This window comes from Dromiciops gliroides, chromosome 3 (assembly GCF_019393635.1).
Source record: "Dromiciops gliroides isolate mDroGli1 chromosome 3, mDroGli1.pri, whole genome shotgun sequence".
In the NCBI taxonomy this organism is placed as follows: Eukaryota; Metazoa; Chordata; class Mammalia; order Microbiotheria; family Microbiotheriidae; genus Dromiciops; species Dromiciops gliroides.
In genome coordinates this window covers 636356961-636380177 of record NC_057863.1, presented here as the reverse complement: position 1 = coordinate 636380177, position 23217 = coordinate 636356961, and the positions used below count along the sequence as shown (strand labels likewise).

Sequence of the window (23217 nt, the reverse complement as noted above, 5' to 3'; positions counted from 1 at the left end):
AGCTAGTAAGTTGTCAAGTGTCTGAGGACAGATTTGAACTCAGGTCCTCCTGACTCCAGGGCCAGTGCTCTATCCACTGCACCACCTAACTGCCCTGGGGATATTGTAGATAATGGGTTCACCTTCAGGTTGGTCTGAATGACCTTTAAGATGCCTCAGAACACCAAGACTCCGATACTCTCCATGGAGGGATGGCTATGATCCATTATCTGTCAGTTGAAGGCTCCCTGTCTTGGTGTGCAGACATTTCATTTCTCACCAAGATTTCACTGGTCTGAAAATCCTTGCTGGCCTCCCCTGGCCTTGGTTTTCATGACAGCTCCCCAAAGACAGCAGCCTTATCTCAGTCAGTTCAGCTGACTGGCGGCTGAGTTCTCAGGCTTTGGGGGAAATGTGATGGCCAATCACTGAAGTCATCCAGAGGAGTGAGCTCTCCAGGTTTAGACCGACAGGGATCTCTACACAAGCTCTAGACCCTTAAGCAAGGGTTCATCCTCTCTACACTCTCTACACTTGCCCTCAGAGGCAGAGAGTTCCTCTAAACAGGACATGGACATTAATCGGTGAACAAAGTGATTCAAAGGATAACTATCCCTGGAAGAGAGAGCTCAGGGACTGTCTGTATTTATTGTCACAGTTTATTTATAGTCATTGTACACACAAATATGCACGCACATGCACACACATACACACATATATACATGAGTATGCATGTGTGTGGATATGTAATTATATGTTTATATAACACATATAGAGTACATATAAGCATATGTGTATACATATACACATGCATAAGTATGTATATGGGTAACTAAGGCAACAAAGTGAAGCAATGGATAAAATGCCAGGTCAGGAGTCAGGAAGACCTAGGTTCAAATCTAGATGTCCTCTGGCATCCTCTACCTCTCAGGCTCCATGATCTCTGTCACCACCATATAATAATCCAATGAACATTAGGCCCCCTACTATGTGGTGCCACGCTAGTGGATAGGAATACAAAGACACAATTAAAAATAGCCTTTGCCCTCAAAAAGCTTATACTCTGTTGGGGGTGAGTGGGCAGAAACGACATGAACACTTACAAGACTTTCCCAGAGTGCAGACTGGGACTCCAGTCGAGAAGAAGACCTTGGCTCTGCTCCTTCCTCACTGCTCCTGGATCTTTCCTCTGGGGCCAAGCAGAAAAGGCTCATGCAGCCTCTTTTACATAATAGCCCTTCACCTACTTGAAGGCAGTCATCACATGCCCCCTGCTCCTTTTAATCCATAGCCACGGTCTAGTTCCTTCATTGATCAGATGACGAAACCAAGGCCCAGAGACTTGCCCAGGGTCCCACAAGTAGGAAGTGTCAGACCTGGGGTTTGGACTCTGACACAAAATCCAGCATTCTTTAACAACGGTCCCAAGATGAAAATAAAACACAGATAGCTGTTCAAAATATCCCTCGTGGAGAACATGATTCCATCAGGGGACATGAGATCAAGCTGGATAAAGACTGTGTCATCATAGATTTGGAGCCAGAAGAGACCCCAGGGGCCATGTAGAGCAACTCCTTCATTTTACAAATCAGGAAACTGAGGTAAAGTGACTCACCTAAATTAGTAAGCATCAGAGATGAGATTTGAACCCGTGTTCTAACTCTAGAGCTGTACCTATGATCACATATTCATCAGAGATTTACTTCAAGTACTTTGTGAAGGATGGATGAGATGCCATTAAACAGACAATAAAGATAGCAGGCTCCCCATACATGATAGCTCCCAGTTTGGCTATTTCTTCCTCCCAGCCCTACATAAACAAGGCTTTATTTTTCCACTATGATAAATCGTTTTTAATGTACCTGTCTGCAAAGCTGAAACCTCACCTTAGCGTAAAGACATTGAGTTCACATCTCCCAGGGTAACAAGACATAGAGATAAGAAATGTTCTGGGTGTCTGCTCAGAGGATGTTATGAACGTCAAATCCTCAGACATGCAATCCTGGGCCCCTGTAATAATTCAGGGGTTCTGCTGTTCAGATAGAAAATGGGGGCTGCTTAGAATCTTCATCTGGGAGACTTGTAGGACAGGGCTGGAGAACTAGAGGAAACTTCAGAAGCCATGGAATTCAACTCCCTCATTTTACAGACAAAGAAACTGAGGGCTAAAGAGAACTGACTTGCTTAGAGTCATGCAGCTAGTAAGTTCTGAGGTAGGATTTGAACTCAAGTTTTCCTGACTCCAAGTCCAGCATTCTACCCAATACTACCTTCTGCCTCCATGGCAGCAGTATTTTCCCCTTCCCAAACCTCATCCTGTTTTAAAGATGAAGAAAATTAGGTCTGGAAGGGTGAAGAAGCAATCTGACAATGGATAGAAAACAAGATTTCAAGTCAGGAAGTCCTGAACTTAAATTCTGCCTCTAGCATTTACTCTGTTTGTTTGTGTTTATTTTGCAGGGCAATGAGGGTTAAGTGACTTGCCCAGAGTCATACAGCTAGTAGGTGTCAACTGTCTGAGGCTGGATTTGAACTCAGGTCCTCCCGAATCCAGGGCCTGTGCTTTATCCACTGTGCCACCTAGCTGCCCCCTCTCTAGCATTTACTCTGAAACCTACGTTCTTTTGGGGGGGGCAGAGCAATGAGGGTTAAGTGACTTGCCCAGGGTCACACAGCTAGTATCAAGTGTCTGAGGCCAGATTTGAACTCAGGTCCTCCTGAATCCAGAGCTGGTGCTTTATCCACTGTGCCACCTAGCTGCCCCTGAAACTTAAGTTCTTAAAGAGAGAGACATTGGATAGGAGTCTACACAAGGAAATGGGTCTGAATCTTGTCTCAGATGCTTCCTATCTCTGTTCCCAAAGCCAAATAATTTATTCAGACTTCTGTTGTTTGTCAGTTGTTTCAGTCATGTCAGGCTCTTCATGATCCCATATGACAAAAATACTGGAGTGGTTTGCCTTTTCCTTCTCCAGTTCATTTTACAGATGTGGAAACCGAGGCAGACAACAATTAAGTGACTTGCCCTGGGTCACACAGCTATTAAGAGACTGGATTTGAACTCAGGAAGAAGATTCTTCCTGACATCAGGCCCAGCACACAATCTACTGTACCACCTAGCTGCCCCTTTAATAATACTAATCATAGTAGCTAGAATTTATATAGCACTTTAAGCTTAGCAAAGCACTTTATAAATATTATCTCACTGGATCCTCACAGTAATCCTGGGAGACAGGTGCTATTTTTATTACTATTATTATTATTCCCATTTTTCAAATGGGGAAACTGAGGCATAGAGTGATTTGCTCAAGGTCACACAGCTAGGAACTATTTGAAGTGGGATTTGAACTCAGATCTTCCTGACTCCAGATTCAGTGCTCTATCCACTGTGCCACCTAGCTGACTCAGTTTACCTTTCCACGCCTCAGTTTCCTCCTCTATAAAATGGAGATAATAGTGACCATCTAATGGGATTATTGTGAGAATCAGCCACATAGAGCAGCTAGGTGGTTCAGTAGATAAAGCACTGGCCCTGGATTCAGGAGGACCTGAGTTTAAATCTGGCCTCAGACACTTGACACTAGCTGTGTGACCTTGGGCAAGTCACTTAACCCTCATTGCCCTGGGGAAAAAAAAATCAACCACATGGAAAGTTCTTAGAAGATCTAAAAGAGCTGGCTATACACAAGCTCTTATTAAAAGTGACTTCCGGGGCAGCTAGGTGGCACAGTGGATAGAGCACTGGCCCTGAATTCAGGAGGACCTGAGTTCAAATGTGGACTCAGACCCTTGACATTTATTAGCTGTGTGACCCTGGGCAAGCCACTTAACCCCAACTGCCTCACCAAAAAAAAAAAAGTGACTTCCTCAAGGTCCCATAGGTAGTAAGAGGCAGAGCCCACATTCATACTACTAATAGCTGAGATATAACTAACTCTTTAAGGTTTGTGAAGTATTTCATATAGACCATCTCATCTGATATGTGAAGTAGGCGATATCAGGATTCCTATTTTATGGCAGAGAAGGCTGAGACTCAGACAGGGTAAGTGATTTGCCCAGAGTCACACATCTATCTGAATGTCTGAGGTGGGATTTGAACATGTGTCTTTGACTTCAAATCCAGAGCTCTTCCCATTGGTATGTGTCTGTGCCACTGAATATCTGGCAAGTGTGGGAAAGCCAACAGGGCATGCTGATGGGACAAGCCCCAGGGAAAAATCTTCACTGAGCAAATGGAGCTGGGAGTGGGGACTAGTCCTGGCTTATGATCCTTTAAGAAATTAAGGTTTAGTCTTGACAGCTCTTGTGACTCAACAGATTCAGAGGCATTTAGATAGCTGGAAAACTGGAGCCAGGAGCCCAGGAATAAAACCCCTAAGAAACCCCTATGAGAAGAGACTTCATTCTTCAGAGGGAGGGGGTTTTCTGGAGATTGTCATGGACAGGGGAACAAAGCAAAAAGCAAGTGTGCTTCATAGCCTTTTCAGTAAAGCATCTGGGTGGCTGTGAGTGTTTTCTGGCTGGGTCCCTCAACTGAGCTGTCCCTGGCTACCCCCTGTCCCTTTCCCAGTTAAGACCTCCATTCTTCCCCCCACTCTGTGCTCTTGTTTTCCAGAACCTTCCAGACCAGCCCCAGCTTTGCTGGTGGCTTGGCTGCCCTGGGCTCCATTCCTCATCCTACCTCTGAAGGCTGAGAGGGATAACAGAAGGAAGCCTCTTTTGCTCTCTCCCTAGTTGAAGCTCTGTCTTTTGCAGTGCTGACCCTCTAACCCCCTCCATGCCTTGGGATGTTTATGAAACAGTGGGGCTCATGTAAAAGCACCCTGACAAGCAAAGCACCCCAGTCCATATTTCAAGGGAAATCAATAGGGCAGACTGTTCACAGCCAAGCTGACCCTTCTAAGGGTCTGTGGAGAGCCTAGTATTGGACCAACCCTCTCAGATGGCCCCGGGGCTGGGGGAACACATTGGGGTAGAGCCAGACTTCCTCACTTACCCTTGACTTCCATGTAGAGGATCACCAGCGTGATCAAGGAGCAGGTCATGAGAAGCAGTAGTACCGACAGGCCCAGCTCCAGGACACTCCAGGGCTTCTTCCTGGATCTGGTCGATTTCTCCACAATATCCATTTGGCTTTCAGATTTCCCCATGATTGAAACTCTAAGGAAGGAAAGGGGGAAGTAAAATTGGACAAAGTGTAAGAGAAGAGGCAAATAACTACTCACAAAACAAAACAAAACAACCAAAATCCAGTGAGAAGGGGAGACAGGGAGTGTATACTAACAGGACAGTAGACAGTCCTCAGAAAACCCAAATCCCGGATGCTGGGAATGGAGGGGAGAGTCAGTGCCCATGCTGATATTAAAAAAATAATCCAAATCAACCCTGGATGATCCTAGATCTAGAGTTGGAAGGAACCACAGTGACCTCTATTCCAAACCCTTCATTTTACAAAAGAAGAGACTGACCCAACCCCCACCCCCCACAGAGCAGGAAGGATCCTTTTAAAGATGGAATTCAGAGCCAGACCAGGTAAGTGTCTTGCCTGGGGTGGTACAAATAGGCAGAAAGCAGCAGCAGCAGCAGGATTGGGGAGGGATGGATTTCCCAAAGCTCCTTCTTCACCCCCCCCCCCCCAGCCTACAGGCCAGCTGCACCACACCAGAGTATCTCAGGTTATGAAAACTAACCTAGCAAAGAGGCAACCCTGAGTCTTGGACCCCCCTGGGAGATGGGGATCCCAAGCTCATGCCCATTCTCCTAAACCGGCTCTACTGATGCCCTGGGGCCAGTCCAGTTCCAAGGTGGTAGATGGAGCAGAGTCCGTTTCCTTTGGCCTCCCGAGGCTCCTGGGGAGACGTGGGGGGGCTCACATCACTCAGCCAGAACTTTTCCTTCTTTGGTATGACTGCTGTCTTCTGGCTGCCTCTGGGTGACTCCGTAGCTGAAGGTGGCACCGTCGTCGGTGCTGGGGTAAGAGAGCTGCTCTTGAGCAGGCGCGCGGGCAGGTGGGATCCGGGGGACTCCTGGAGGGGGATCCGGGCGGGCTGCTGCTTGCACTCTGCTGTCTGTCTGTCTGGCTCCCAAGTTCGCAGCCAGGAGTGGTTCGGTGGGTGCCTAATCCCAACCCGGGGTCTCCGGGAGGCAAGGGTAGTGCTCCGAGCGTGCAGCGCAGCAGGGAAAGGCGAGCCCGGAGTCTGTCCTCCTTTGGACTGGGCGGGGGGAACCCGAGGGGAGGCAGCGGCGGCGGCGGCGGCGGCGGCAGCGGTGGGGGAGGGAGCAGGACTCCGCAGCGTGGTGGGGGGGGGGGGACGCGGGCGCTTTGCGGGGGCTGAGTGCAGTTTGGCTGCTTCACAAGCTGGGCCACGCGCGGAAGGGGCCCCTTCCAGTGTGGGAGCGGGTGGGCGTGAGGATCTGGAGGTGGGGGGAGGCGGGAGAGACTGCCTCATCTTTCATAAATTGTCAAGAGCAGTGCTTGGCCTTGGAAAATTCTGCTGTGGAAAGTGGAGTTAGATGAGCAACTGGACTGAAACCCCAGCTCGGCCACTAATTAGACGTATGACCTTGACCAAGTCACTCACCTGCTCTGGGGCTCATCTCCGTATACGTAAAATAAGTGAGTTGGACCAGATGGCCTCAAACATCCCCTTTAGCTCAAAATGCATAATGCTATAGACTAGAGAGTAAACTCCCTGAGAACAGGCTCCATTTCACCTTTGTCTGCATATACCAAGCACCTAGCAGAGTGTGGCCTAGGGAAAGGACCTGTGATTTCATTAGTATAGGGCAGTGGTTCTCAAAGCGGGGTTGGGGAACTCCTGGGGTACCTGAGACCCTTTGCAGGGGTCTGGGGAGTGTTGGTGGAGGGGGGTGGTCTGTGATATTAAAACTATTTTAAAAATTAGAGTAAGACGTTTAAACTTCTAATACATACTAATAGAGCTCACCCACATCAACAAAAGCTCATGGGGGAAGGTTCTCAATCATTTTTAAGAGTGTAAAGTGGTCATCAGACCAAAAATTTTGGAACCATGGGTATAAGGAACTCCTAAGTAAGCAAAATCCGTACACTAAGGTAGGTTGGCACCTCTTCTGCAATTTATAGTCTTAGTGCACCAAGAGATTAAGTGACTGGCCCAGGGTCACACAGCTATTATATGTCAAAAGCCAGGCTTGAACCCTTATTTTCCTGGCTAATTTGATAGATGAAGAAATTGAGGCCCTGGGAGGGGGAGGCATTGCCTGGAGGTTAAGGGGCACAACTGGAATTCAGATCCAGGACTTCTGATTCAAAAGTCTGAGTATAGGACACATTTTATTCTCAAGTATGAATTACAAATCAATGTTTATTTCAAAACTGTAGGATATGTAGGCACACAGATCAGGAACTGGTCAGTAACTTAGTCTTCCGAGAGCTGACCAAGGTACTAAGAAATTTGATGACTTGGCCATGGTCAAACCCAGCCAGTCTACAGTAGATACAGGCAAGATTTGAATCTAGATTTTTTTCATTCTATAGCTAGTCTTCTATGGTGTGCTGCCTCAGTTTTCAAATCTGTAAAATTGAAATTGTACCTGTAGGGCCTTCCTGGCAGGGTGGTTTTGTGGATCAAATAACACCATATAAATGACGGGTGTTTTTGTTTTGTGTTGTTGTTGTTGTTAAGTCATGTCCAACTCTTCATGACCCCATTTAGGGGTTTTCCTGGAGTGGTCTGTCATTTCCTTCTCCAACTAATTTTTACATAGGCAGAAAATGAGGCAAAGAGGGTTTAGTGATTTGCCCAGAGTCACACAAATAGTAAATGTCTGAGGCTAGATTTGAAATCATGAAGATGAGTCTTCCTGATTCCAAGTCCAGTGCTTGTAATTCACTGCTCCACCTACTTACCTCATAAATGACAGTTATTTGCCTATATCTCTAGATCCACAAATGCATCTATATCTCTGGGATCTATCCATCTGTGTAGCTTTCTCTGTCACCTATTTGTCCGTGTGTACATCCACCACCACAATCATCATCATCTTTCTGCCTCACTATCTGTTGTCTATACATCATCTGTCTATATATAGTTGTCTCTTTCTATCTCTCTCTTTCTCTCCATCATCCACTCTTTTATCTATCTGTACATGTATCTATGTATCTATCATCTATCATCTATCTATCCCCATCTCTCCACCTCTCCATCCAGCTATCTATTTATCTTCTGTTGAGATGTATGATTTCACATAAGGACCACCTTCTCCTCCTGGATACTCTCCTCTCTCTTCTCTCAGTTTCTGTCCCCACCCTTTCTTGGTTATCCACTTACCTGACCACTCCTCAGTATCTTTGGCTGGAGCATCATCTCCATTGTATCTACTCACTGTAGGTATTCCCCAAGGCTCTGTGCTAAGCCTTCTTCTTCTTCTTCTTCTTCTTCTTCTTCTTCTTCTTCTTCTTCTTCTTCTTCTTCTTCTTCTTCTTCTTCTTCTTCTTCTTCTTCTTCTTCTTCTTCCTCCTCCTCCTCCTCCTCCTCCTCCTCCTCCTCCTCCTCCTCCTCCTTCTTCTTCTTCTCTCTCTCTCTCTCTCTCTCTCTCTCTCTCTCTCTCTCTCTCTCTCTCTCTCTCTCTTTTAGTGAGGCAATTGGGGTTAAGTGACTTGCCCAGGGTCACACAGCTAGTAAGTGATAAGTGTCTGAGGCCGGATTTGAACTCAGGTACTCCTGACTCCCGGGCTGGTGCTCTATCCACTGTGACATCTAGCTGCCCTTCTTCTCTCTATATACTCTTTCACTTGGTGACACCATCAGCTCCCATGCATTTAGTAATCATCTTTATACAGATGACAGCCACCTAGTCACTATCTGGGCTCCAGGCCCACATCACCAACTGCTTATTGGACATTTTAATTGGGTATCCCATAGGCATCTCAAGCTCAACATGCCCAAAATAGAACTCATTATCTTCCTCCCACGTACCCTTCTCTTTGGAACTTCCCTATTTCTTTTGAGAGAATCACTGTCCTTCCAGTCACCCACATTCACAATTTCTGCATTATTTTGGATTCCTCAGTCTCACTCACCTCACATATCCAAGCAGTTGCCAAATATTGTCCATTATGCTTTCACATTGCTCCCTTTCTCTCTACTCCCAGACACCAATCTAATTCTGGACCTCACTACCTCTCGCTGGACTAATGAAATAGCCTCCTAAGTGGTCTGCTGGCCTCCAGTTTCTCCCTTCTCTATTCTATCCTCCACACATCTGATTTTCCCAAGTGTAGGCTTGGTCAGGGTATTCCCCTATTCAATAAACACCAACATGGCTTCCTATTACCTCTAGAATAAAAAGAATCTCATTTGGCATTGAAAACCTAGCAGTACCCACTTCTAATCTACATTTACATCCTTATTTGGCTCATTCAGTCAGTCAGTGAGCATTTATTAAGTCCTTACTATATGCCAGGCACTGTACAAACAAAAGACAGTCCCTGCCCTCAAGGAGTTCACAGTCTAATGAGGGGTACACCATGCAAACAGCTACATACACACATACACTCAATTCCCCTTTATGCATTGTCTGGCCCAGCCAAACTGGCCTCCCCACTACTCCGCACACAGGACTTTGACTCTCCTACCTCCATACCTTGCATAGGTTGTTATATCTATTCATTTTCACTGCTTAAAATCCCTCATTTTCTTCAAGGTTTAGCTCAAGCCCCTCCTTCTTTCTGTGTGAGAATTTTCCTGATTTCCCCAGGAATTAGTGACTCTAATTTCTTTGTAATTAGAGCTCCTCCAATTACCTTTGTACTTACTTTGGTTTTATATATTAGACATATATATGCAGGTATGTATATGAGTATGTATGCAGACACACATATGTGTACATATATATATATATATATAGTGTGTAGTTATACAGGGTTTCAAAAAGTCTTAATGAAGTTTTTAGTAATAGCTTAAAACTGGACTAAGACTTTGGGGACACAATCAGAGGAATAGTAGCCAAAGAAGGGAGCTTTGGTCTAGGGAGTCACTGGGGTGAGTAGAGCCACCAGAAAGTCAATTGCTATTCTCTTTCCAGAAGAAATGGAAGCATTGATTAGATGAATGTTCACAGAATAGAAAGAGGTAGGAAGCAGAGTAGGCTGAGAGAGGTGTGCACTTAGTAGTGCGACAGATGGTGACAAGATGCCCATGTCAGCCCTGATTTCCTGGTGGAGAGTTAGATTACATGTGAAGCATGGTCTAGGGGCCAGTTCAAATCTGCCTACTTGCATACATTGCTAGCCAAGGATTTGCAGTCTATTGGACTGGCCCATCTTTAAGTCATTCCCAAATATTTTCTGTATCTTCCACTGAAAAGGAATTGTATATGTGTGTATGGAAGTGTATGCATGTGTGTACAAGAGTCAGTGTAGTATAGTGGTTAGACAGCTAACCTTGGAATCAGGGGGAACCATGTTCAAGGCCTACTTTGGACACATACTGGCTGTGTGACCCTAGATAAGTCAATTGACCTCTCGATGTACCCAGACATCTCTATAAAAGACTCTAAGTTACAAAGAAGGTGCCAATTTTCAATGACAGTTCTTCATTAGGAGCTCTCTTCACTGATGAAACCTCTCTCCACCCACCTCCCATCCCCCCACCCCCACATATATTATACTGGATGCTTGGTGTTTGCTTATTTAATATATGCATATATTTAGATTTGTATGCATATGTACACACATATACATATGCACAATACATATATGTACAAACATATATACATTTACACACACACACACACATATATATTATATATATAAACACAGACCTATACCTATATATGCACATTTCCTTTGCAATGACACTTAATTTTGGGAATGCAGCTTGTATGTAGGGAATGCCCTCTTTGTGAACTGCTACAGTGTATTGTTGGCCCCTTGAGGGCAGAGTCTGGAAGTTTCAGAGAGGCAGATTTTGGCTCAATATATAGACAACTTCTTACCAACTTATTGGGCTTCCCAAATAGTGGAAAGGCCCACTTCAGGAAGTAATGGGATTTCGGTCACTAGAGGTATTCAAGCAAACACTGGGCGGCCACTCAGCTGGGCCACGGTAGTGGTGATTCTTATTCAGGTATGGCTAGTGGCCTCAAGACCCGTTCAAACCTAGGATTTCTTAGTTCCATAAAGCCCCATGTCTTTGCTTTGGGGGGATAAGAAGAAATTATAGTGCTTAAGGAAGCATTCATGATTCACCTTCCACGGTCCCGGAGATAGGTACAAGATTTCACATTCTGTGCCTTAAAGGGGAAGAACTTCTAGAGCTCCCCCAAGACGTTCCCCCAAGGGCTTTCATATTTCCCTGTGATTTTTTTCCAGCAAGTTAAAGATTTAATGGACAGGATGTAAGACTTCTTAGGTCAGAAAGTACAATTATCCTAGTCTGGAATTGATTCTAGTAGGTGTTCATCATCATCTAAAAATAAAGATGGAGCGAAGTCATTTCATTTCTCTATGTCTAAGTTTCCTTACCAGCAAAATGAGGTAGTTGAACTAAATAATATCTAAAGCCTTATACAATAGGCTACTGCACCTCTTATTTTTTCCAACAGATGCAAACTATACCATTCCTTCTTTCCAGCATGTTAAAGAAAAGCTATCTCACTGGAACGGTCTAAATGAGGACTTTGTCCCTGACCCTGTATCTCTTTTCCCTAAACGATGCTTTCTTTCTTTCCTTCCTTTAACTTTTTGGGTGGTTATTTGTAAGCAAGTGAAAACCAGAAGATTAAGAACTGACTCTCATAAGAGGTCAAGAATCTAGTCTTTAAACCACCCTAAGAATTGTGGCAGCATCTAAGTTTGTGGGTTCCTTCCTGTCATTTCCATACTGTTTTCAGGATAACCAGTGGTAGATTTAATATTTGACCAAGTTTATCTTCAAGAAGTCGCTTCTCTCAGACAAATTAGATGGGAGTTGGGGTCAGAAGATAGACCTCAGAAGAGACCTGCCCTAGCTGGACTCCTATAACATCTAGCATAACTCCATTTCCTACCATCAAGGAATGGTTCAAACCTCAGTTTTCTCCAACATTGTTGTCAACACTGTAGTAATATGGTACTCTTAAAATACCAGGCATAGAAAGATACTTTAGATGGTTCCTCCAGTCATGAAGAATTATAGTATCATAGAAGTAGAGATAGAAGAAAATGTAGATGCAATCTAGTCTAATCACATCATTTTGTAGATGGAGAAACTGAGGCTGAGTGGTTTGCCAAGTTGACACATGTATGCATTTGATTTGAACCCAGTGGCTAGGTTAAAGGATCATAGACATAGAGATGGCAGGGATCAACACAATCATTTTACAAATGAGGAAACTGAGGCTCATGGAGTTAAGTGACTTTCCCACGATCACAAGGCAATATCAGAGGTTAGATTTGAACCCAGGTCTTCTGAATTGAGATCTCTTTCCATTCTGCCTCTATAAGTTGCAAGAGGATCCAGGGTTAGGATAAAAGTCCCCATGGACTAAAATTTCCACAGCATTATCTTTTAGTTTCTTAAAGGGACAATACTGCCTACACCAAGGTCACTGTGCAAAGTCATAGTTTCTTGAGATGGAGCCTTGGTAAGACTTGACATCGGTCCATTCTCTGGGGCAACTCTTCCTCATGGCTCAAGAAAGAAGTGGGGAAGGAGACAAATGGGTATGTGTAATTTGGGGGCATAGAGTGGGAGAGACTAGGCTTTTCAGACTGGCAAACAAAAGCAATGCCCATGCAGAGTGTTCCAGGATCCAAGAGCAGAGATGGCCCCTTCCCTGGTCTTAGCAATGGCTGGGTCTAGAAGTGTGCCATTGTGGTGGTGGGTCATTGTGACACTGTGACCTCATTATATGTCCAGAGTTGGCAGATTCTATCTAGTGATTGAGGAAGAATGGCCAGGTGGGAAGGGATGGATAAAGAGGGAACACTGGGGAATTCTGATATTTCTTTCCCAAGTCTCCCAGTTGTCCACTTCAAAACTGAAATTAATGTAGGGATCACAGTCAGAAGTGGAGTGTATGTGCAGGGCCACCTCTTTCTCCTCCTTCACTCAAGAGCTCGCCTTATTTTCCCAACAGATACACTATGATTCAGCTTATTTTAATGTTTTAAAAAATCCCACCTATGAAGCCTCAAAGAGCAAGTGTGGTGCATGGGGAAGTCCCAGAGAGCCAAACCACACTTTACTTCTCTGTAGAGTCATATCCCGATGTGTCAACACACTCAGCCTGTCCCTCATATGTAAAATGACATGGTTGACCAGGCAACCACTGAAGTCCTTTCCAACTCAACCTCTAGGATCCCATGACACTATGTCTTAAAATGCACCATTAGGAAATCATCTATTTGGATCAATCATTGCCTTCTCCCAATTTTTCTTTTCAAATGTTTACCCCATCTTCTTTTTCTTAGTATGTCACTAACCACATAGGGAGAATTAGGCAGATACCTTACAGGATGGGCAACAGAACAGGCCCAGTTGACTGGGGTGGGAAGATGTTCAAAGGAAGAGAGAAGGTCTTGTAGACCAACTTTCAGGACTTCCAAGAGGTGCCCCTGATCCTTGAGGAGGAGCAAGCTGAAGGTCCAATCCAAATGATACTTCACAGGGGTTCTTTAAAACATCTCTTAAGGTTTGTAATCAGGGAGAAGGGGGTTAAGAAGGAGGCTTAGATGTAGAACCCAGCAGGCTGCAGCCCCAAGGGATGTCATTGTTACTACTCACATTCCACTTCCATTTCAGAATCCCATGGCACAGAGGAAACCGTGAGTTTGGAGTAGGAGGAGCAGAAGCCAGAGCCTGGCTTTGTTCCTCGCTGGCATGTCATGGCCTCCCCCTGGCCCTAGAAAACATCTCCTCTTCAGGCAAATGATTGGCTGAGCTAAATGTTCTCTAAAGGCCATTGCTGCTCTTAAGTCCTATGATTCTCTGCTCTCAGGGTGGGGGCATAGCATAGGAAGACTTGAGTTTGGATCTCATCTCTAACACTCACTGTGTGATCAAAGACATGTCGTTGAACCCTTCTTTCCTTATCTTTCAAATGAAGAGAGTTGGATTGAATGAACTTACATATATCAATGGCATTTTAAGTACCATCTATATAATAGATGTAACTATTACTTACATCATCAGGTTGCTTTAAGGACCATGTGGACTGCAGTATATGAAGCATTATAAAAACATCAACTAGGTGGTACCATGGATAGAGCTCTGGGCCTGGAATCAGGAATCAACAGCAGCAGCAACAACAACAACAACAACAATTAGTTATAACATTTATATGATATCTACTACATGCTAGGCACTGTGCTAAGTACTTTACAATGATTATTTCATTTGATCTTCATGACAACCCTGTGAGGTAGGTGCTATTATTATCTCCATTTTGCAGATGAGGAAACTGAGGCAAACCGAGGTTCAGGGACTTACCCAGGGTCATAAACCCAGTAGGTCCCATGTTCTATCTACCATACCCCCTCTGAGATAGAAAGATGTGAGCTCAGATCTTGTTTCAGGCACTTGTCAGCTCTGTGATCCTGGACACATCACTTGTTTGTTTTTCTTCCTGCCTGTCTCTAAAATGGGGATAATAATAGCACCTCCCTCCCAGCATTGTTGTGAGGATCACATGAAAAATTTGTAGTGCTTTGCAAACTTTAAAGCACTATATGAATGCCACTGATCATCATCACCATTATCACCATCAATAACACCACCATCCTCATCCTCATCACTGTTGTTTCCATTAGTAGCTAGTGGCAAATGGATTCCCTCAACACCTGGATTGCTATTGGACTGAATTCTTAGTGGGCAAATCACTTAGACTTGGAACTGGGAAAGACAGACCTCAGAAGACATCTGATCCAACCTTTATCTTTTGTGGCCTTCCCTGATTGGGGAAGGGTGAATCATTCAACCTGGTCTGGAATGCCATCAGAGACTGGGAGCTCATTATCTCACAAGGGAAGCCTGCTCTGTCATTGGGTGAATGTTGTTAATTGGTAGACATCTCTTCCTTATACTGAGCTGAAATCTTCCTCCTTGAAACTTTCTCCATTGGTCCCAGGTCTACCTTGAGTGCTAAGCAGGGTTAAACTCTAATCTCCATAGCAGCCCTTCAAACATTTGAAGACACTGATAGTGTGCTCTCCTTTTTTCTCTCTTTCTCTGCCTTCTCTCCTCTCCTTTCTCTTCTTTCCCCTCTTATTTTATGCATTTACAACATTTTTCTTGGAAGAGATTCATGGGCTTCCCTAGACTGGCAGAAGGATCCAGTACAGAGAAAAGGTTAAGAAACCTTGTAAATATCATCCCCATTTTCCACATAAGATATTGAGGCTCAGATACAAAAAGCGACTTGTCCAGGGTTATGAAGCTAGTAAGTAGCAGATGCTGGATTTGAATTTGTCCTCCTGACTCCAAGGTCAGAGAGATTCTCCTCACTCTGTAAAAATACTCAGACTGATCCTCATCTTCAAAGTGCTCCCCCCTAAATAGCACAGTGGATAGTCTTCTAATTTGGGAGGCAGAGGACCTGGATTCAAATCCTACCCTCTGACACACTATATATGTGATTTTGGACAAGTCACTTGCCTCTGTGGGGCTGTTTTCCTTCTCTGGAAAATGAGGGACTTGGACTAGATGACATCAGATCCCTTCCAGTTCTGTATCTGTGATTCTAGAAATTCTAGGTCATCCTCTTCCCCCCCCCAAAAAAAAAAAAAGAGAAAAAGAAAATTCAGCTCAAAATTGGTAGGAATGTTCCTTTTCTCTCTCCACCAGGGGAGATAAGCTGGTGCCTGAGGCTGTTGAGAGGCTTCTAGCTGTGTTAACAACTAGGTTGGGGAAGGAAAGCAAATAGATATTAGCTGTTCAGAGATCTCTAGCAAAGCTTTCCTTTGGAAAGGTTTTTACTATAAACCAAGGAGGATGCTTAGAAATCTCCCTGCCTTTCTCTGTCTCTCTATCTCTCTTTCTGTCTTTCTGTCTCTGTTTCTCTCTGTCTGTCTCTGTGTCTCATTTCTCTCTCTCCTCTCCTATCCCTCCCTCCTTTTCTCCCTTTCTCTTCTCTCTCTCTCTCTCTCTCTCTCTCTCTCTCTCTCTCTCTCTCTCTCTCTCTCTCTCTCTCTCTCTCCCACTTGTTACCCTCAGAATATCCCAACAGATGTTAGATGACCCCTTCTCCAAGTATTGCACAGGGGAAGCTATATTTATGATTGATTTTGGAATCTTAAGGTTCTACATTTACATTATTTCATGTTCTCCTTTTTCTTCCCTTCGAATATAAAAATAACTTTTGCCCTATCTCCCCATCCCCCCACTCTTTTCCTTCTTTTTTGGGGGGGTTGTTTGGGGTTTTTTGGTTGTTGTTTTTTGCAGGGCAATGGGGGTTAAGTGACTTGCATAGGGTCACACAGCTAGTAAGTGTCAAGTGTCTGAGGCCAGATTTGAACTCAGGTACTCCTGAATCCAGGGCTGGTGCTTTATCCACTGCACCACCTAGCTGCCCTCCCCCCCCCCCCCGCCTCCACTCTCTTTCTTCTGATGGAGTTGGGTTGAATCAATCCTGTACTGGGGAACACCAGATCAAGTTAGAAAAAGGCATTCCCCACTTTGAGCTCTAACTGGGCTACTAAGTCATGTTCTCTTGGAACTAGATGCTCTAGCAAAATGATAAAGTCAATTGTGACTGCAAAAACTCACAAGAGAGGACAGACTTATCTCTGACTTCTCCTGCCTTACTCAGTGTCAGCTAGTCTGCCCCATACTTTAGCAGGAATCCCCTCTAATAATGATAATAACCATAACTTATTCAGTATTTAAAGGTTTCAAAGACTTAACATGTGTTATCTCATTTGATTCTCCACTGGGGAGGGGGTGTAAGTACTAAAATTAACCCCATTTTATAGAAGAAGGAACTGAGGCTGAGAGAGGTTCAGTGACATGCCCAGGGTTGTACATACAGCTAATGTATATATCTGAGGGCATTTGAATTCAGGTCTTACATGATTCTTGGTTCATTACTCTGTCCACGATATCAGCTAGCTGTCCTCTACCACAAACTCAAGAAATGGTCATTCAGCCTCCGTTTAAAGACCTCTCTCTGGTGAAGAGAAAACCTTCTATCACCCTCTGAAACAGCTCGTTCACCTTTTCATGGCTCAGTTATTAGGAAGCTCTTCCTTACATCGAATCTAAATCTGCCTTCCCCATTTCTGGAGCCAAGCAGAACACCATGGATGTCTTTTCCTCAGTGGGACAGTCCTTCAAATACTTTAAGATGGTCAGGCTTGGTGTCCACTAAGGAGCTGGCCAGTCACTTCAGCTCTGACATTTGCCTGGGCCCCAGGGGTATCTTCAGTTATTGTTTTGGGCTGCTCATCCTGGCCTCCACCAGGAGAAGGAAGACTGGATTTCATGGAGCACGGGGCATGCTGGGAAGGTAACTGTTAGATTATCTAATCAAGGTTACTTAATCAATCTAGCACTCTCCTGGAGTTATGCCTTTCTGTCATGCTCCACTCCCAGACCCAGATCTTAGGTCCCTACAGTGGAAGGGGTTGAAGTAGAGGCAGATACCCTTGAGGTGTGGGCCTCCTAAGAGTATCCAGAGGATGCCTGAAGGATAAGCAGGGGCCAGCCCTGGCCTGTAGAACAGAAATGTCATGAATGGTAGAGATATCAGAAGAGAGCAAACCCTGTTATAACTGGTCCCTCTTCAAGGCACCCCAGGGATGGGGTGCTAGGGGTTCTATGTAACATGGCAATGGCTTGAGGTGTTTAGGATAATAACTCACCTTAGGAAAAAGCTATGAAATGTCTTTATTCAGCTTATCCCCATACTCTGCCTCCACTTCAGGTGTGTGTGTGTGTGTTTCCTTTTTTTTTCAGGGCAATGAGGCTTAAGTGACTTGCCCAGGGTCACACAGCTAGTAAGTGTCAAGTGTCTGAGGCCAGATTTAAACTCAGGTCCTCCTGAATCCAGGGCCAGTACTCTATCCGCTGTGCCACCTAGCCTCCTCCCCCCCCCCCCCCCGCCTCCACCCCAGTGTGTTTCCTTCTGTTAGAATTTTCTCAGGGCGGCTAGGTGGTGCAGTGGATAAAGCACAGGCCCTGGATTCAGGAGTACCTGAGTTCAAATCCGGCCTCAGACACTTAATACTTACTAGCTGTGTGACCCTGGGCAAGTCACTTAACCCCAATTGCCTCACTTAAAAAAAAATATTCTCTACCTCTCTCACAAACTCATCTTCTCATTCTAGTCCTCTCTGAGAATCAAGTGCATGATAAGCCAGACCACACCAAGACAACTTGAATTGATAGGTGCTCCACCTAGGAGATTGTTGGTTGGTTGATTGATTGGTTGTCCTTTGATCTCAAAAAGGACCAAATTAACATCACAATGTTAGAGTCAAGGTGCAGTGTGTCCGACTGCGTCACTATCTAGAGAAAGGTGACCTTGAAGTAGTGGAGTGAAGGCTGGCTTTGGAATCTGGAAGACTGCTTCAAATCTCCCTTGTAACAAATCTTAGGTGAGGTCATTTTATAAGATAGTAAGTTGTCCAGAAGGTGCCAACTTGTATTGATGGAGGGAGTTTCCTTAACAGGACTTCCCTAGGCTAATGAAATTACAAAACTGGTAAAAAGAAGCAACAACTTTAATAAAAACTACCTACTTGGTGCTATCCAAGTATTTTTTTCCTACCTAAAGGGAAATAGCCCATCCCAGTTGTAGAAGGTGATAATTAGTAGAAACTCTTTCCTCTTATTGAGCCCAAACCTGTGTCTTTGTGAACCCTCCCAACCTCTTCCCCATTTCTCACTGGCCTTAGTTATATCCCCTGGGGCCACCTAAAGAAATTTATTTCCTTTGCTCCTTGACAGCACATCAGATACTTTAAGGCAGCTCACAAGCCTCCCACCAGAGACGCCTCTTCTCCATACTAAACAGTTCAGGCATCCAGGCTGTCTGGAAAGGGAGGAAATGAAATGAGAAACTAAATGCAGTCATTTTCACCCTAAAATTTTGTTATGAGTTCGTAATGGAGTTTCACAATCTAATCACACCACCTCTTCTTCCCTGCAAACCAAGGACCTGTCAGGCATTTTCATACCTTGGAGAGCAGTTGGGGGAGGAAAATTTAGTCTTGATACAAAGGAAAATCTAATTATGGGAGCTTGTCTAAAGAGGTATGGACTGCTTTGAGAGGGGGTCAGCTCCGCCTCACTCGAGGTGTTCAAACAAAGGCTGGATAGAGATTTATTGGGCATTTATTAGACACATTTACTGGGGATAAAGTAGATAAGGAGTTTTTAGCCTTTTTGTGTCAGCAAGCCATTTGGCAGTTTGGAGAAGCTTATGCACGTCTTTTTCAGCATCATGTTTTTAAATAAATGGAGATCTAAATTTCAATCAGAGATTCATGAAAATAAAGATGTAATTTTTTCCATTTAAGTTCACAGACCTCCTAAAATCTATCCACAGACCTTTTTTTGGTGGGGAGGGGCTGGGAGGTCAATAGTTCCTAGCTATAGAACCCATGCTGTAGAGAGGAGTCTTATTCAGAATATAGTCTGAACTAGTTGGTCGTGAGGTTCCTTCAAGCTGTGAAATTCAGTGAGGGAGGAGAGATGATAAAGGCCACATCTGAGCTTTGGTTAAAATATCAGTCATAAATAGGCAACCAGGTGCTTTCTGAACCCCTAAGGATCACTGAAAGAGTGCAATGAGCACAGCATCTCAGAATTACAAGGGATTTCAGCTTCAACCCCCACCTACACAAGAATCTCTACCACATCCCTGACAAGAGGTCATCCAGTCTTCTGCTTCACCATTCTAGTGAGGAGGGGCTAGCCTGTTCCAGTTTTGTACAGCTCCTGCCATTAAGTATTCTTCCCTTATGTTCTGTTGATGCAAGAAAATTGTTTAAAATGCTGATCATGGGTGAAGTGTGGTGGGATTGGCCATGGAATCCATTATGAGACTGGCAACATCAATGAAGGGTTGCTTATGTGATCAGAGGATTAGAGGTGGGAGATACATCAGAGATGATCTAGTTTAATGCCTTCATTTTACAGTTGAGAAGATGAAAACCTAGGAAGATTAATGGACTTGGCCAAGGTCATACAGCAGTAAGTAACAGAGCTGAAATTTTCATCCAGTTTTCTGACTCAAAAATCTCCTCCAGCTCATAGAGATTTCTCATGTTTAAATTGGATTGTGCAAGGGGCAGCCAGGTGGCACAGTGGCTAAAGCACCGGCCCTGGATTCAGGAGGTCCTTGAGTTCAAATCTGGCCTCAGACACTTGACACTTATTAGCTGTGTGACCCTGAGTAAATCACTTAACCCTCATTGCTCCATACACACAAAAAAATGAATTGTGCAGCCCACCTATGCATTAGTGAATTTGAATCCTGTCTCAGACACTTACCAGCCATGTGACTAACCCTGGACAAACCATTTAACCTTTCTCAGCCTAGTTTCCTCATCTGAAAAATGAGGATCATGAAAGCATCCATTTCACAGGGTTATTGCAATAATTAAATGAGATGACATCTGAAAATGGAAAGTGTATCACAAGCCTTAAAGTGCTATGTAAATGGTAGCTTTTATTTTATTATTTAGGCTAATTCCAGACATCTCAATTTCCTTGTCTAAGGAATTGACAGTATGTTAGGAAGATAAGAGAAAAAAAAATGTACAACCACTATGATTAAGTCTCAAGTTAAAGGACTACCTTCCCCTGGCCTCCATAAACAAAGGAGGATGGATGCTTTCCAGGGGAAGATGGATGGGTTGGCTTCCCCTCCCCCCCCCCCCGCCCCAACCAATTTTTAACGTTTTTATTTAAAGTTTTGAGTTCCAAATTCTATCCCTTCCCCCCTCCCTGAGACAGTAAAGATTAGACATAGGTTATACATGTGCAATTAAGGAAAACATTTCTATACTAGTCATCTTATACAAGAAGACTCAAATAAAAGAAAAAATGAAAGAGAAAGTGAAAAATAGCATGTATTCAAACAACCACAATTCCTTATCTTGAGGTGGATAATATGCTTCATCTAAAGATTAAGGCTTTGGGGACTGTCTTGGATCATTGTACCACTGAGACTAGATAAGTCATTCACAGTTCTTCATTGTTACAATATTACTGTTACTGTGTATGGTGTTCTGGTTCTTCTCACTTTACTTTGCATCAGTTCATGTAAGTCTTTCCAGGTTTTTCTGAAATCATCCTACTTGTCATTTCTTATAGCACAATAAAATTTCATCACAAGCATATGCCACAACTTACTTAGCCATTCCCCTATAGGTGGGTATCTCTTTGATTTCCACTTCTTAGCCACCACAAAAAGAGCTGCTATCAATATTTTGTACAAACAGGTCCTTTTTGATGGGCTGGCTTTTAAAGGCCCCTGTTGTCCTGCAGGTCAATGAATAGTGCAGCCTGATGAGGCTTCTCTCTTGATCCTCCCCCGAAGCTTCTTCAAGTCACTGCTATTTTCATCTAGGAGGAGGCCATACTCCACCACCTTCCATGAATCCTCATAGCGCTGTTCCTCCAAGCAGTGCTGACCTGCCAGGTGAAACATCTGAGCCAGCGCTTTGGGTCCTGGCTGAGCAGAAACACTGCTCAGGGCCAGGGATGGAGAGAGCTGGAAGGCTCGGATGAACTCTTCTACAGCACTGGCCTCATCTGAGAGACCCAAAAACAGGCGGCCTCTAGAGCAAAAATCTTCCACCCGTGTCTGGAGGTCACTGGCTGTGTGCTTTTGGATCACTTTGTCCAAGTCTCTGAGGGCCTGGCTGAAGTCCTGCAGGTGGGACAGGCACGATGCCCTTAGCCGGAGGTACCTGGGGTTCCCATTGCTGGCCAGGGCAGCCAGGGTATAATAGCCGAGGGCCTTCTCTGGGCACTCATCCTTCTCTAGGTTATCTCCTTCTTCAGCTGCTGCCTGGACAGTGATGGAGACAGGAACACACATAGATTATCTTACTCTTACTTAGCAACCAAAAGGACCTTGAAGAATTGTGGACAATGAGTTGAACAGGACCTCCAAGGCCAACTAGTCTGACATGGTGCTAGAGTAGAATCCTCTCTAATTCACATCCAACAAATATGAGTGAAGTTCAGCCTTTGTTTAACTACTTCTAGTGATGGGAATCTCACTAACTCCATGGCTTATTCCAGTTTTAGATAATTCCATTTTTCAGAAAGTTTTTCCTGACTTCAAGCCTAATTTTCCTTCTTTGCAACTCTTCCTCCCCCTTCCTCCCTTAACTACTTCAAGTTCTTGTCTCTCAGTTGTTCATTTGTTTCAGTCATGTCCAATTCTTTGTGACCCCATTTGGGGTTTTCCTGGCAGAGATACTGGAATGGTTTTCCCATTTCCTCCTCTGGCTCATTTTACAGATGAGGAAACTGAGGCCAACAAGGTTAAGTGACTTGCTCAGGGTCACACAGCTAATAAGTGTCTGAGGCCAGATTTGAACTGAGGAAGATGAGTCTTCCTAACTCCAGAACTGGTGCTCTATACACTATGGCTCCCCCTAACTGCCCCTGCTAAAACTGAACACAATATTCTTTTCTTGGTGTTGATCTTTTATTCATTTCCCCCATCCTTCGGAGTGTCCATCCAGTACAAGCACTGATTCAGTTGAATTGGTTAAGGAAATTAATAGAACTTTTGAGCAAAGTGAACCAGATGATGTCTAAGGGCCCTTCCATCTTTTAATCTATAAACCATAGAGGACCTTAGAGGTCAAGGGGCTTGTACAAAGTCACACAGGGAGTTAGCACCCACAGGATGATCTGAGTCCAGGTCCTCTATCTCCAGAGTCTCCTCTTCCAGCCTGGCTCCCCATTACCTTTCCTTCTATGCTCCCTGATGGAGAAGTTAACTTTGGTTTAGATGCCTTGGTCCATGTTTTGGAGGCTGGATAAGAAGATGTACAATTCCATTCAGGTGCATGTTCTATTGAGATGAATTGAGCTTGGGATGTGGGTTTGAAGGGTCATAGCATCATAGGAAAGATATTAGGGGTTTTGGTCAATATAACAGGCATAACCAATATGTATGACAGCCAAGAAGGCTTCCAGCTTATATTATAAGAGAAGCATGGTGTCCATGAAGAAGATGGTGATAGTTCTGTGCTCTGGTCTAACTGCATCTAGAGTACTGTGCTCAGTTTTAGATGGACAGTTAATT

General features: G+C 44.3%; 2 protein-coding genes across 3 annotated transcripts in view; both read right to left on the bottom strand.

The window, feature by feature from the left end:
* MMEL1 (membrane metalloendopeptidase like 1) overlaps positions 1–5804 on the bottom strand; it is a 56420-nt gene extending 50616 nt beyond the window's left edge. For both annotated transcript variants that reach the window (XM_043990654.1, XM_043990655.1), the window contains exons 1-2: positions 5670–5804; positions 4976–5139 (exon numbers count right to left, since the gene is read on the bottom strand). In XM_043990654.1, the coding sequence (XP_043846589.1) occupies positions 4976–5129 (154 nt within the window). In that variant the 5' untranslated portion in view covers positions 5130–5139; positions 5670–5804. The remainder of the gene's footprint in view (positions 1–4975; positions 5140–5669) is intronic.
* A 15389-nt stretch (positions 5805–21193) lies between these two features.
* The window catches only part of TTC34 (tetratricopeptide repeat domain 34), a 63946-nt gene continuing 61922 nt past the window's right edge, over positions 21194–23217 (bottom strand). Inside the window, exon 9 of the mRNA XM_043990653.1 lies at positions 21194–21963. Within this exon, the coding sequence (XP_043846588.1) occupies positions 21439–21963 (525 nt within the window). The 3' untranslated portion in view covers positions 21194–21438. The remainder of the gene's footprint in view (positions 21964–23217) is intronic.